General features: G+C 33.5%; 1 protein-coding gene across 1 annotated transcript; it reads left to right on the plus strand.

The window, feature by feature from the left end:
• The first annotated feature begins 7,375 nt into the window (after positions 1-7,375).
• On the plus strand, positions 7,376-12,169 carry LOC130649088 (mitochondrial substrate carrier family protein ucpB-like). The gene is made up of 4 exons (XM_057455290.1): positions 7,376-8,100; positions 8,864-9,017; positions 9,829-10,043; positions 10,250-12,169. Exons 1-4 carry the CDS (start codon positions 8,034-8,036, stop codon positions 10,723-10,725), a joined length of 912 nt encoding a protein of 303 aa, XP_057311273.1. The 5' UTR covers positions 7,376-8,033; the 3' UTR covers positions 10,726-12,169.
• Positions 12,170-15,129: the final 2,960 nt, after the last annotated feature.

Below are 15,129 nucleotides of genomic sequence, written 5' to 3' on the forward strand. Positions count from 1 at the left end.
CTATCTAATATGATCTGTACTTCCCACAATTTATTGGGATACAAAAAAATCTGGCAAAGACATATCACGAGATTTTTTATTTTCAAAAAAAGTTTAATGACCATTTTCAATAAATGTTGAAGATGTGATCAATGACATTTATTTTTACCACAATAATACATTCACCTTTATGTAGATATGTTAATGATAAATTAATTAGGAAATTATTTTTTTAATACCAACGGATGCTGAATGTAATCCACGTTTAAAATAGAACAGGTCCAAGCCATATAAGTCGTTATCGGACACAATGTCATTGCAGCAAAATATAGCTTTTAAAGCATGTTTATGATAACAACACTAATTGCACAAATAAAAACATCATGAAGTCATGTAAAATCAACACGGCTTTTAGAAGCATCTTGCATATTATTGGCTCGTGGTAATGACTCAATATTATTACGTCAAAAACATTGTTTTGTTTTATTTTCAAACAATAAACTTTTAAAAAGCCGTGTCTTGCTAAACATGTAAGGTCGCAAGCTGGGAAAATCCAATGAGAAGATATTTTAGAAAAACAAAATATTTTTAAGTGGTTGTTTTTTATTCTATTTTCAGCTTCGGCTATTTAGTAGAATATCATATAAAAAGAAGTAGCGTGTTTAGATGGCAGAAGCTTCGATCAGTCACTCCGAACAGACGTGTTTAACACTAAGAGAGAGGCGACATATACTCAACATGACTAAAGCTTGGAAATATATATCAAGGGTGAAGGATGTCAAACGTTACAATGAACGATTTCCTTCCAACGTGAAGGTGAATATATACGCAGACCACATCTCATCGAATGATAACAAAAGTTTCTTCGAAGATATAGAAGAACAAGAAGGTTTAAATGAAGAAACTTCAGATGCTGTAAAAGAGATATTAAAACCTCAAAATTTATATAATAATAAATATTTTACAGATTTTACGGAGTCGCCACACAAAAGAATAAGTTCTTTAAAGGGTACAGATTCGTTGAGAAGCAGTGCTAGCAGCATACCTGAAGTGATCGAAGAGTGTTCGAGTGATGATGAAAACGATGAGGATGCTGAAACAGATTGTGATTACATGCATTGTATAAACTGCAGCTTGAATAATTCCACAACATCTTTAGATAGTACCATATCTGATCCTTACATTAAAAAAAGTATGAACAATTGTTATAAATGCAGACATTTAGTAAGCTCAAAAGATAGATTGTCGATACCAAGTATGATAGAATATAAACGTCCTTTATCGTGGTCATCTGGTGATTTGATTAAAATGTCTCCACAGAGGTTGAGAAAGAGTGGTTCGTCTGCCAGTGAGTTACCCAGCATTACGGAAAGTTTTGATGAGGGAGATGGTAAAGATGAAGAGAAGGAAAATAAAATAGACAACAATAAATTGGTAGATTTTGAAAACAGTTTAAATGCGGGTCGGAGACGTACGATTAGTGATGAATTGGATGCTAAAAATATCCGTAAAAAGAAATTTAAAAATATTTGTAGAAACTTTGATTATTTATAATCTTAATTTTTGATATATATATAGCTTTTATCTTCTTATGTTTTTTTTAAGTTTATTACAATATTTGTATATACTTTCGCCATGTGAATATTGTAGATATGTGTAGATATACTCTATGTAACCTAATTGCAAATAATATGAATACATGAAGAACTCGAAGACACGAAAACCAAAAATATTGTTATCATTATAAGGAGTAAAATATTATGACGGAAAACTCTATATACATCCAATAACTTTTGCTGAACTCTTGAAAAAGATAACATAAAACTCGGTTAGATATAGATGGGGTCCTGTTAAATCATGTACATGTATGGCTTGTGTCTGGGCAACGTGAAATGCAAGATGATGGTAGCAACACCACGGTTGGGTATAATAGCAGCGCGCGTAAAAGATGGATGCAACATCACTTATTTTTAAACTTGTTATCCATCATTTTTGATCGAAAGTAAACAGGCTATTTAGAAAGAGCTTCAATTGTAATAAAAATATTTTAAGGTCATTTATTTCGTTAACGATGCTTCAATTTCCTGTTTGCCATAAAAGACAAATTAAAAAATATTGATAGATCTTATTAACAGCGAGAGCATTCAGTTTTTATAAATTTCTGACATTTTAACATCATGGGTTTAATGAATGCTAAAATACGTATTGACTATTTATATTTAGAAGGCCGGAAAAACAAATAAACAGTGCTGTGTTAGCCTTTGGCTTGTGACAAACGGAATTCCAGTTTCGGTCCGAATGTATTGGGTTGTTTATTGGATTTATGACGTGGCACGATTTTCTCCATATAAAAAATGTTGCGTTATAGCTAGCTACTTGTAGTTTTTGTCTCTTTAATAATGGCCGTCGTCTGTCTCTCTTTGTGTCCGCGAAAGCCGTGTCCCGTAACGGAAACACGAAATTTTTAAAATGCGCATCAATACTAAATGCGATATATTTCTGTCCACTTTGTTGCTTCGGTTAATTCAAAGGACGGGCGACCCCGTGGATTTTTCCATGGGCTAACGACTAGTCTATATTAAAATACCAGTATATGTCTGTCTGTTACGCAAAATGGTGCCACAAGTAGCGACACGCACGCAATGCGGTATAAAAAGGACGGGCGAACCCGTGGATTTTTTTCACGGACCACCGACTAGTACTTGCATAAAATTAGAAAATTGTTGAATAAGATTTCTATCCTAAAAAGGCAAAAAGGAAAACCTGCTTACAACTGCGCGGGTTAAAATGATGACCGGAAAGATTATTTATATAAAAATAACTTCAGTTCGTTCATCCTTCCGACCACAATGATATTAATTTAAATTTTTTTAAAAAAATAGTTACAAAGGACGCTTCAGAACGTCATTTCGTCGTTAGGTTTGTTTAAAGACGATTTTTATGAAAAGCAACAAAACACTGACTTCACAAAAAACGACTTAAAAAATCAACGACCTTACGACAGGTTTTCTACGAAAAAAATAAGATTTATAATGCAATGTTGTGGAAACGTCAAAAGAAAGCATTTTCAGTTAGGTTAATTTCAATTTCTATTAAGGTTAAACTCTATTTACCTGGGCTTTTTTGGCCCGTGTAACCCTAGGCATAGATGTCGTAGGCCATAAACCCAAAACTAATTATTATGCTTACTTGATTGAAGCTAGTATGTCTTAATAAAAACTCATTTCAGGTAAAAAAATAATTTGATAACGTTTATAGGCTAAAAAATGACTTCACACATACCAAAAATAAGCTAAAAATATAAAGAAAAGTTCTTCTAGATTTATTGATGCTTATGTTGTTAAACTAGGTAAATGATTGAAGTAACAAAGACAATATAATGACGTCATTAGGATCAGAAATAACGTCAGGTCGATATTTTTTTTCAAATCTGGTCTGTATTTTATTCCTGTGTATTACCTTAGTAACACCTTTGTAATCGCCTGGTAACCAATAGACATATAATAAATTTTTATATACAGCCAATAAACATCTTACAACACTCTCAAATAAATGTCAGCAGTTTTCAAATTTCAAAATAAGCCTCTAATATACATTCCCCCACGCGAAGCACAAAATTTGTCCAAATTTTTTTGTGACAAGCCCCATAAAAGTCAAAGTCGCCACTCAATTACTTGTCCTAGGTATAATAGAGTTTAAATATGGAAATAATTATGACCCTAAGATAAGTCGAAAAGAAAAAATGTTTATGTTAAGCCTAAAGATTTTAAGCATAAAACAATTGGGCCAATTTTAGGCTTTCAAGAGTGTTTTTAGGTAACAAGTTTAACATTATCATCATGTTCAATTTTATGTTAACTACACCAAATTTTGTCAGTAACAAAACCGTTTGTTTTAGTTTAAAAGTCGTTTTAAGCATAAAAGTTAGCAGCCATGCTCCCCAATTTAAGCAGTTACAAACGTTGTTATTAAAAGATTAATTGTGACGTTAATAGCAAAAAGGGAAAAAAAAATAAATAAGGACACGTTCCGCTCTCATGCTAAACTTTTTTCCATAACTTTTTTATTTTCTGGGCTAATCACACCTTGCTATTTTGTAAATTTCCTAACTTTTATTTAGCTTTCATTTTCGAATTTTTTTTTTAAAAAAATATGCTGAGGTTTCCATTTTTGAAATAAGGAGGGGTTCACACTAGAATAAAGCATGCTTAGTATAAAAATAAAGCATGCTTTGACTGAAGCAAGTTGCCGGTAACATTAAAGGGAGAGTTGCAAACAAAATTTAAAACAAAACGTTCATGTTGTTGTTTTTCTCACATACGAATGAACTTTCACTTAGTGTGAACCACCCCTAAGTATAATAAATAAATGTCCCAAAATACGCCTCACGCAAATTAAAAAATGAAGAAATGGATATTTTGTTTTTTTTTGTTAACATTATTTTCTTTCATAACTTTATCACATAAATTAATTGAATAAGAAAAACTCTAAGAAAGGCCTTCTTTGACTAAAAAGTTGAAGTTTATTATCAGAAACAGGCGTAATGACTTTGGGCAGCGTTGTGGGTGCATAATAGGTCTTAAATTTGAAAAATGCATTGTCAGCAAAAAAAGCAAGCTGTCCGCAGCGCGAGCAAAAAATCTACGGAGGAAGCATGTGAAAAATGGAAAGGGATAGCTAGCTCACTGATCTTCTATGTTTTTAAAACCTGGCTAACCTGATAATCTTTTTTTTTGCAGTTTCCTCCTGCTTGCGTAACGTAACTTTTAAAGGCGCCTGAACGAAAAATAAATAGAATCTAGCCTAGTAGTAGCTAGCTACATTTTTTTCATTTATTTCAAAGTGTAGGACAGGTTATTAATTTCTTGAGTTTCTTGTTGTTTTTACAGGGTGATCGGTCCTAGACAAGTATATATATACCTTGGATTCTGAGATTTACAGTCAGTGGGATATCCTGGTAGATAGATAGATGGATAGATAGATGTGCATATTTTACATGGATAGCTATACCCTGTCTATTATTTCCAGGGGGGGCCATGGCTTAGATGAAGATTCTTAGAGTATTCAATGCTCGTTTTGATCTACGCAGACCCAATTAGGGCCCGCACTCTACTAGACAACTCCCGTCATCATCCAACGGCCCACACAGTGTGCCATCTCCCCAATTTCCCTCACATGGCTTGGATTAACCCAGGGCTATGGTAACATTCACTCGCCCATGTTGAATCGCAGTCAAGAGGAATCCAACCCTGGTCTCCCGCACAGATTACGAGAGCTATAACCACTAATCTACGGCGCCATAATCGTCAGTGCTGAATCTTTCCCCACTGCTAATCGGGTGACTCTACCCCAATTGGGGGAAATCACCCAATTGAGTGAGTCTACAATGTTCTACAATGTGAAAACAACAGACAAGGCTTTATTTTATATACATAAACAAAAAAAGTCTTAAGATACTTAGTTCTGGCCTAGCCAGCTTGAAATATTTTAGGTAACTATGCTCTTTATATAACTAGCTACTTATACTCACTTCCTACTAGAGTAACTCAAGCCGCGTGTCTAGTACACTCAAATGGAAAGTTTCAGAGTCTGAACATGTGCAATATGGACTGTATATATGTAAACAAAATTATGCACAATATCATCAACCCAAGTTATCATTCATCATCATTCTTGGCTTAACATTCGTTTTCCCTGCTAGAATGGTTTGGACGGGGTATATTAATGACCCTCTTCTAATCTGATCTAGACTGTGTTAGATCTAAACTCAACTTCCTTTGTATCAAGTCTGTCCTTATAACCTCCTGCCACGTCTTTCTCGGTCTGCCTCTGGGCTTTGCCCCAGGAACTATCAAGTCTCTACACTTTCTTATCCAATTATCCTCCTCCATTCTTTCCAAGTGCCCAAGCCAATTATATCTTCTTATCTGGTTAACATCTTTAATTCTACGGATACTTAGCCTGCTTCTTAGCTCATCTGAACTCTTTATGTCTCTCAGACTGGCGTTACACATCCACCTAACCATTCTCATGTCCTTCCTTTCTAAACGGTCAAGATCTTCCTGCTTCACCACCCATGTCTCATTACCATACAACATAACACTTCTTACACAGGCCTCATACAACCTACCTTTTAACTCAATTGACAAGACTCTGCTAGTCAACAAAGGAAGTAACTCTCTGAACTTTTTCCAAGCAGAACCTATCCTGCAAGTATCAATTCTTCCAAAATCCCCTTCACTGCCCAACATATCACCTAAGTAACAGAAGTTCTCAACTATCTCTAATGAGCCACTGTTGTACATCATTGATCAACCAACTTCAAACCTCTATAGTTACCTCTTTCTAACGCATCACCCTTGCCCTTGAAACAATTCAGTATTACACTCGACTGCTACTCATTCGGAATAGCACTTTCCTTTATAATCTGGTTAGCAAGACTTGTAATAAGATCAACTCCAATATATCCAGATGCTTTTACCATCTCTGCAACAATACCTGATACTCATGCAGCTTTGCCAATCTTCAATTTCCTAATAGCCTCCACTATCCATTCTGTCTTGATCTGCATAGTCATAGTCAAATAGTCATTAATAGTGTCAGAACCACACAGTGACTTTTTTTAATTTTATGTATAAACAGAAATTATATCGCACTTTTGGCCCACAGCTTGCCCTTTTTAGAAGCAATTTTAAATTTCAGGCAAGAAAATTATTCAGAGTTTAAAGAACTACAGCAACAAAAACATATTCTATGCTCGTTGTCTTTCCCCAGCCAATACCCATATTATTATCGTCTGTCGCTTAAAATACCAATTGAAATGACAGATGAAATCTTTAATTAAACCAGGTCCATAAAGTTATTAAATATATATATATATAATATATATATATATATATATATATATATATATATATATATATATATATATATATATATATATATATATATATATATATATATATATATATATATATATATATATATATATATATATATATATATATATATATATATATATATATATATATATATATATATATATATATATATATATATATCAGTGTTCGATGGTGCCTGTTTATGGCAGAATAGACACCTCATAAGGGTATTCGCAAACATTATTATTGGCTAAAGTCTATTCCATTTTTCATTTTATATATCGTATCGACCTCAATTACTATAATTTTTAAGGGTTTTACAGCAGTAAAAACTTGACCACATGTTTGCCAAAGAAAATAAAAGTCCAAAATTCTTATGATACTGTTGTGATCATTCACATGACCAATCGCATTTGTAGTATATATACATCTGCCATTTTTAAATTGGGCTGGATGAAAACAAAATTAACTGGTGCTGGAAAGAATGCTAAAAGCAAGTAAATGGAACGATATTAGCTAACAACAGGGTATAATAAAAAACTAGTTATAGTATGTACACTACATTGTTTTTTGTTTTTTTGTTTATTTGAAGAACCTTATAATCTTATATAGGATATACCCTGTCTATTATAAAATCCCCTTTAAAGCTAAGAAACATTCAGGCTGTAGGCAAAAATTATGTTTCGTATTAAAAAAAGATGTATTTATATTGGTCAACATGTGTAAGATATTTTTATGCAAATATAGTGGGCTGAGGTTTTACTTTCATTTAATGAGTATGACTTGTCAGAAACAAACTAACACTTTTCTTTGATTATGTTTGAAAAATTTTTAAGGGATTAAAATATTTCCTAATAAAATATGGAAAGCAAGTGAGTAAAGTTAGAGCATACGTTTTCGGCTATCAGAGACTGGAAATTTGAAACTGAAAGAGTATCTAGTTCAGACTCTCGGTTCTCATGTTTTGGGTTTACGAGTTTAAGCTTGTCTCCAGCAAGCAAAAATAACAAAAGCAAAGTGTACATACTTGCTGTCTATATGTTTGCTTTTGAAAAATCAGTCCCTACACAATCGCAAATTGGTGCTCGTAAAATAATTTGTCAAGTCCTGGTTTTGTGTTTAGAATGGTAATTAAAAAAGTACTGTAGGTGTAAACCAGTTGGAGACTGCAGTATGCGCCACAATGAAAATTTGATCAGATTTTGTTGCTCTGGTGTCTCATGTATGTCAGCTGGTTTTAGTAAGTATCATATAATTTCTAGTCTTGCACAATTTTGAGGAAGGGACACCTATCCTTGTGTTTTTATATATAAATTTTCAAAGATATTGGCTAAAATGATTATTATTATCCCAACCCCCTGTTATAAAGAACCCATGTGTATTATCATACATGTATTCAGTGTCTCAGTAGTCGAAATTTACCAAGCAAATAGAGATTGTTTTTAATATAAAATACTATTATATACCATTATATTCATTCATTATTAGTATTATTTCTATGAGTTTAAAAACTGCATGAACACCAGAAGAATTATCAGTAAGAGGAGTAATTAATTGAAAGTAGTCAATAAAATAATCAAAAATATGGAAATGCTGTTACCATTCCCTCAGACACAAGTCCAGACTTATATGCAATGATAAATATTCCATTTCTAAATTCTTTCTGTTTTCATTTTAACAAAACGGCTATAGGTATTTGACTTTACGACAGTTGAGCTAATGGAACTTAAAAAAAGCGACCAAAATAAATTTTAAATCTTTTTTGGTATATACTAATTATCTAGTAATTTAAAAAGTATTTTCATACAAAAATAATTATTCATAATGTGATTGTCAGTATAAATTCTTGTATCCCTTGACCTTTTGTGTGATCTGTTGATGACATACCATTCTGTGTGAGGATTGACTATAATGTCAATGATCAAAAACTTACCATTCATTAACTCCTTACTAAGAACTTGCTAGCAGCCCTGCCTTTTTATTATTATTTTTTTCATTTATAGTTACAAACCCAATAGATGTTATCAAAGTGCGTCTTCAATTGGATAACCAACTATCTCGCAATCCAAACATATTTACAAATCGATATTATAAAGGTTTTTTTCGAGGTGGACTTCTGATTGTGAAAGATGAAGGCATTGCTGGACTGTACAAAGGGTAAATATTTAAAAAAAAATATTTATAATGTTTAAAAATTTATGAAAAAAAAATTATGTAACGGCTAAATTCTGATATTCTAAAACTTTTTGATTTTATCTAATGGTTCTACCTACTTATTTTCAGTCATCATAGAATTTTCTGTTCATTTTTTAAACTTTAAACATTCCAATGCCACTATAAATATATAATTGCGTTTAACATTGAAACAATTGTGTTATGTGTGTTTTTTTATTGTTTTATATATTTATTGGATACTGACAACCCCATAACTTTGCGATGTGCATGTCAGTTTGCGATCAAATCTTGTAAGTAAACATATATAGGGCCTATACAAGCTTACCCAGAAAATTTTATTGCAAACCAAATTGCAGATCCTGAGTTATTGGGTCATTGGAAAAAAGGCCTAAGACAAGCAAACGGATGTCATTTTGGAAAAAAAAATTATCTCAATCTATTCACCTTGATAATATCTATGCATTGATAAAGTTTGAATGCACATCCTTTATCAGGTCTAAAATTCCTGATGACAGAAAATGTCAGATTACTTAAATATGACATCATAATTTATGCAGCATAATTAAATCTGAAACTTTTTAAATGTGAATTTTTAAAAAGATTTGTTAACTAACTTTTTAAGATCTACAATATAAGTCCAACATCATTTTATACCTTGGGTTCCGTTTAATGTAACATTTAATGTAAAACATGTAACATAAAATTTTATTTTAACTTTTTTCATCCTGGTCATTGTTAGTAGCACCACAGATGTACTGAAATACTACATTTTTTATGCAATATTTTTTTGCAGTGTTGTGGCATCAGTGATGCGTGAAGGTATATACAGTACAATCCGTCTTGGTGCGTATGAACCAGTTAAAGGGTTAATTGGAGCTTCTGAGAAACATGCACCTTTTTGGAAGAAACTGATTGCAGGTGCAACAACTGGTGCGATTGGGAGTGCGATTGCGAATCCTACCGATTTAGTTAAGATTCGAATGCAAGGACAAGGTAGAATAAAACCAGGTAAAAAATCAGAATAATTTTTGCCATAAAAATTGCGTTTCTTATATAAAAAAAATGTTTGTTTGTTTGTTTGTTTGGTTGATGGTTGATTGTTCTATTGTTCTTTTGTTTCTTTCTTTGCAGTAGGGCGAATGAATAGTTTTGTCAGTTGGAAAACCTAGAATACTCAGGATCACAGGTGAACATTTGACCTTCTTCTTGTTTAGGTGAGAAGCCGCGCTACGTTAGTACGTTATCAGCATTTCGCGACATCATCAAAAACGAAGGTGTACTTGCTTTATGGAGAGGTGTTGGTCCCACCGTACAAAGAGCTACCATTTTGACTGCCACACAAATACCATCTTACGATCATACCAAGTATATTTTATTACATCGAGACATAATGGAGGAAGGACTGAAATTACACATGGTGGCTTCAATAACAGCTGGTTTTATTACAGCCTTAGTGACTAGCCCGGTAGACGTGGTTAAAACTAGAGTTATGAATGAAGCTATTGCTTCCAAAGGAGAAGTAGTATATCGATCGAGTTTTTCTAGTTTACAAAAAATCTTAAAAGCAGAGGGCGTGCTAGGACTTTATAAAGGCTTCATTCCGAACTGGATGAGGATTGGACCGCATACGATAATTACGTTCTTAATATTCGAACGGTTAAGAAATCTAGTCGGGCTTAAACCTATTTAGATTGTTTTTTTTCAGAGTTTTAGGATATTTTTTACATAATTTATATAGTACTGCTATTTTTATTATTCAGTGTTTTGAAAGTTAAATTAGTTGTCAGTTACAACGCTGTGATTGGTGGGACAACGCATTGCTTTTAAATTGCTTAGTTGAGATGGATTTTTTTGTTGTTGCCAAGATTAATTGAAACAGTTAGTTAGTACCAATTCAAGCACCTTAAGGAGAGAAATTTCCACGATTCATTTTTTTGAATATTTTGCGAGGCTTTAATTTATCGGTGGGTTTTTTGCGAGGATTAAGTTTCGCCAATCTTTCTTCTAACAATGTTTGATTTATTTTGATTTTTTTGCGTTTTTTTTCTTTAGCTAGTACTATGGGAGTCACGGGACTCTTACCCAAACTTTAGCATTGAAGATGGAGACTATCATCTGTTTTTTCTCTTATAATCTGACACAATGAGTCAAATGTAAAGATACAAGATCCATACTAAAGTTTGTCGTGAGAATCGTCCATATAATTCTTTAGTCCTTTCTTAATATTGTTTGCTAATTGCTAAAAAAATTGGGTATAATTATTTTCGCGAATTAGTCCTTCGGAAGATTTTTTGCAAAGATTTGTTATCGCGAATTTGACAAAAATTGGCGAAAATTGGTCTCTTTAGCAATTTTTCACCAGAAGGTTGTTAGTTAAGTCCAAAATGAGTCAGGAGAAAAGAACATAGGTTAGATCATTTTTATTTAAACGGAACATTAAACATTTTATATATTAGTTCTATAGCCTGTATATATATATCATCAAATATTTATCGGTTTATTAAAAACTATAAAATACATGCAAAAACATCAAATTAAACAAAAAAGTCTTCGAGAAGGTTCTAATCGACATCCATGCCACCCTGAAATAAGTATGTTAGGGTTATTGGTGTTTTCATTTTGTGCCCCAAAATGCAAGTTTTAGTGTTATTTTAGCATTTTCTTATACGAAATAAGTAAAAAAATAAAAGAAATATTTTGAACAATATATATTTTCAGAAAGTTTAAAGAAACATATTTCAAGCTTCTGATATGTGCTGACAGCCAAAATTTATCTTCCATTTTGTTCTTTTTTTGACGCACTGCACCAAATTTGCTTCCATTTGAAAAAGTGTGTTAGAAGTTATGAAAGGTTGGGACTAATTAACCCCGAGATTTATGTTAAAACACCCCAAAAAGATCAGTATATTTAGTTAATGGTCAGTTTTTAGTATCTGGGCATACTCAATTTTATTCTGGTTGCGACGCCTGTGTTTTGGCAGCTTTAACTAATTTTTAATGACGTCAGCACGCATCATTTTATTGGATTCTTAGAGTTATGTTGCGTTTTCTATACCTTATTTTCTTTGTCGGTGTGAAATCCATAACAGTCAAAATATAAATTCTGGGTGGCTATTCTACCGAAACAAACAAAATTCGGTGTTTTTATTTACCCTAAAATTGCAGTTTTGGAACTTGACAACTTCAAAATTGCCGTGCGACTGTTGAACTGAAGTGCCAGAAAGTTTTCTGGAAAAGAATATTACATCTAAAAAGGCGCACTGCTGTGAACACTCAATATGTATGTGCAGCATTGGTTAAAAGTTTAGCGCTCAACCTAAACACCTTGTGTCACTTACGATTACTTTTTAAATTTTCACGAGATAATTTAATTGTACAACATAAAAAAACTTGTGACTAGTTTTGTTAACATATTGTAACAAGGGGGTAGCACGTTCTTTTATTTCAGCTAACGAGAGCTATTTTTTCAACATATAACATAGGAAACCCTTTATCGCTTTTAGGCGCTCCATTGGATTGGTAACATGGTATACAGTGAAACCTCTTTATAGCGGACACCTCTATACATGGACACTTTTCTTGGGAGCGGTCAAACTCTCATAACAAAACCTCCGTGTAGTGGACACCTCTATATAACGGACATCATTTCAAGGTCCGATTGGCATTACCCCCTGTAACTGACCTTTCTATAGCGGACAGGCTTAAGAATGGGTCATACAAAACAAATTTTTGTAAAGAATTTGTTTATATTTACTTGGGACAATGTTTTACATTATTATTTAATAATTCTTAAATCTGTTGTATGCTATCTTTCAGCCAGTTTATGGCTTTTTCAGGGCTATAAAAACGAAAATTTGCAGGGATATCCAGGCCGTATCCACCTCCGCGGTTAACGCGTTTACCAATCACTATAATTTCCATAGAGCAATAAGGGAAGGATAGAAACATAAACACGACTATATTTTTAGGCACATGACCAACTACCACTTCTTTAGCACAATGAAAATTTGAGTTAATTTGGGGAAGGACCTTTATGTAGCGGACACCTCTATAGAGAGGTTTCACTGTAATTGCACTAAAAATCCCACCTGGAAGTGCGACTCAATTACCTGCACTGAACGTTCAACAATCATTCTAGCGTTCAACACTGGATTACTAGCTTAGAGTATAGTAATAATATTATGTCTGGGTGTGTGTGCGCAAGAAAAAGTCGTGTTATACAGGCACAAGAAATGGAATTTTAAAGGACAGTAACCCGGTGTATGTTTCCACGGGTTAACAACTAGTAAGCATTAGTACTCGTTGCTTGTCTCTGTGTAGAATAGTTGCTTCGTAGCTTATCTTTCACAGAGTTGTTATGCAATCAAGCGAATGGAAATGTACATAATGTCGCTGCCCAATATATATACTACGGCCAAATTTCGGTGTATTTTTCCAAGGGCTAACGACTAGTTTAACTGATCTTTGCATCCGTCAAAAAGACTTTTGAGCAGGAGTGTGATCCGAGTGACGCTGCTTGACAATTTCGAGTGGTCGCCAAGAAACAGCGAATAAAAAGGAAATAGTCTTGAAATAGAGCTGTAAATAAACATGTTTTTTTTGTGTCTCACACCGTCACCATCAGGTATAACAGACAAACCGTTTGATCGAGGTTGGATTTTTTTTAACAAAGAAAACATGTTAAACATCATGATATTGATATTTTTTCCACGTCAATATTGTCTTGGACAGAATTTAAAATTACTGCGTCTTTAAAATTATTTGAGATACCTGTACTATATCTTTTTAGGCTGAGCAGCTTACAATCTTAATCAAAATATGCTGAGACAAGACACCATATCGGACGGCTAAAGAAACACTTGCCAGAATTATGAATAAGCGCAGCACCGATGATGAGAGACAAAAATGCCTTTGGAACGAGGTTGCCCTGACGTGTGTAGCAACTTTTCAACGTTGTCTGCTTGGCCAACGTGTGTGCAAAAGTAGCGACTTTGCATCCTGCCTGCTGCAGAGCATCGACTGTTCGACACTTTTGTCCATATTTGAAAAATGAGAAAAAATTGCTTCAATATCCTTATTTAAGATTGTATAACCACGTATAGCTTATTCGTTGTCATTTGTACCATTAAGATGCAACCTCGTCCCCAGGGTCTCGTGGTCTCTGCGCCGTTGTTATGGAGCGGCCAACCTTATTAAATTTATCAAAAAAACAAAATACCGCGGAAACGAGGTTGATTAAGATGCTAAACGCATGGATATTTCGAGAAATAACCCTTATGGTTGCTTTACTTATGTCACCGTGTTGCAACATTGTTCTTGAGTCTTCTGTGCTAACTACTTACATTTGAGTTTGGTTACAGACAAAATTTGAAAGACGATTGAGCTCAATCTCAAAAATTAATAAATGGAGGGTTGAAGAAAGCCTCCGGGACAGTCAGGAAAAAAGAAGGATTGTTCGGTGCTCAAGAGTTTTTTATTTCTTCTCCGCGAACGAAACCGGAAGTTTAAAATGTGACAATAGAGAAGCAAAAAAACACACTTGAACGAACCTGGTTTATTTTTTTTCTTGTGTCTTTCAGTGCAAAGCATGAAACTGAAAAACGCTTTCCAAATAATTTATATGAAGATTCATTTTGTTGCATACATAATTCAATTATTTCTAAATCGGTGGCTATGATGAGTGAGGTCATCACGTAAAAATAGACATTGTCATAATTCGGAGCGAGCGAGCGAGGAGCAATTATAATCAAATATGTTCATTGTTACTCAATTGTTATTAAAATGTATCGTTTTACTCCTACGCTTCAAGCACCCTTGTTAATAATGCTGAAAATGATATCGAATATTTAGTAATTTCCAAGAATTTGTGGATTGAAATTTCCCTTCATAATGAAAAATACCCTCTATTTATTTGAAAATGATGTTCTCGGGTCCAAATAAGACAGACATACAGTAGACATTCCGGAGTAGACATGCTACACAACGCCATTAAAGAAAAGCACATCGGAACTGTTAAACAGATTCTGAGTGCGGCACACAGTATTGATGAGAGAGACATCAATGGAAATACTCCTTTACATTTGGCTTGTTACCT

The sequence above is a fragment of the Hydractinia symbiolongicarpus genome, chromosome 7, assembly GCF_029227915.1.
Source record: "Hydractinia symbiolongicarpus strain clone_291-10 chromosome 7, HSymV2.1, whole genome shotgun sequence".
In the NCBI taxonomy this organism is placed as follows: Eukaryota; Metazoa; Cnidaria; class Hydrozoa; order Anthoathecata; family Hydractiniidae; genus Hydractinia; species Hydractinia symbiolongicarpus.

Excerpts from the sequence above, each read along its gene's own strand:
- LOC130649088 (XM_057455290.1), top strand. The coding sequence starts at position 8,034 with ATGCGCCACAATGAAAATTTGATCAGATTTTGTTGCTCTGGTGTCTCA. Across the intron at positions 8,101-8,863 it reads ATGTATGTCAGCTGGTTTTA|TTACAAACCCAATAGATGTT; the intron begins GTAAGTATCATA and ends TTTCATTTATAG. Across the intron at positions 9,018-9,828 it reads ATTGCTGGACTGTACAAAGG|TGTTGTGGCATCAGTGATGC; the intron begins GTAAATATTTAA and ends ATTTTTTTGCAG.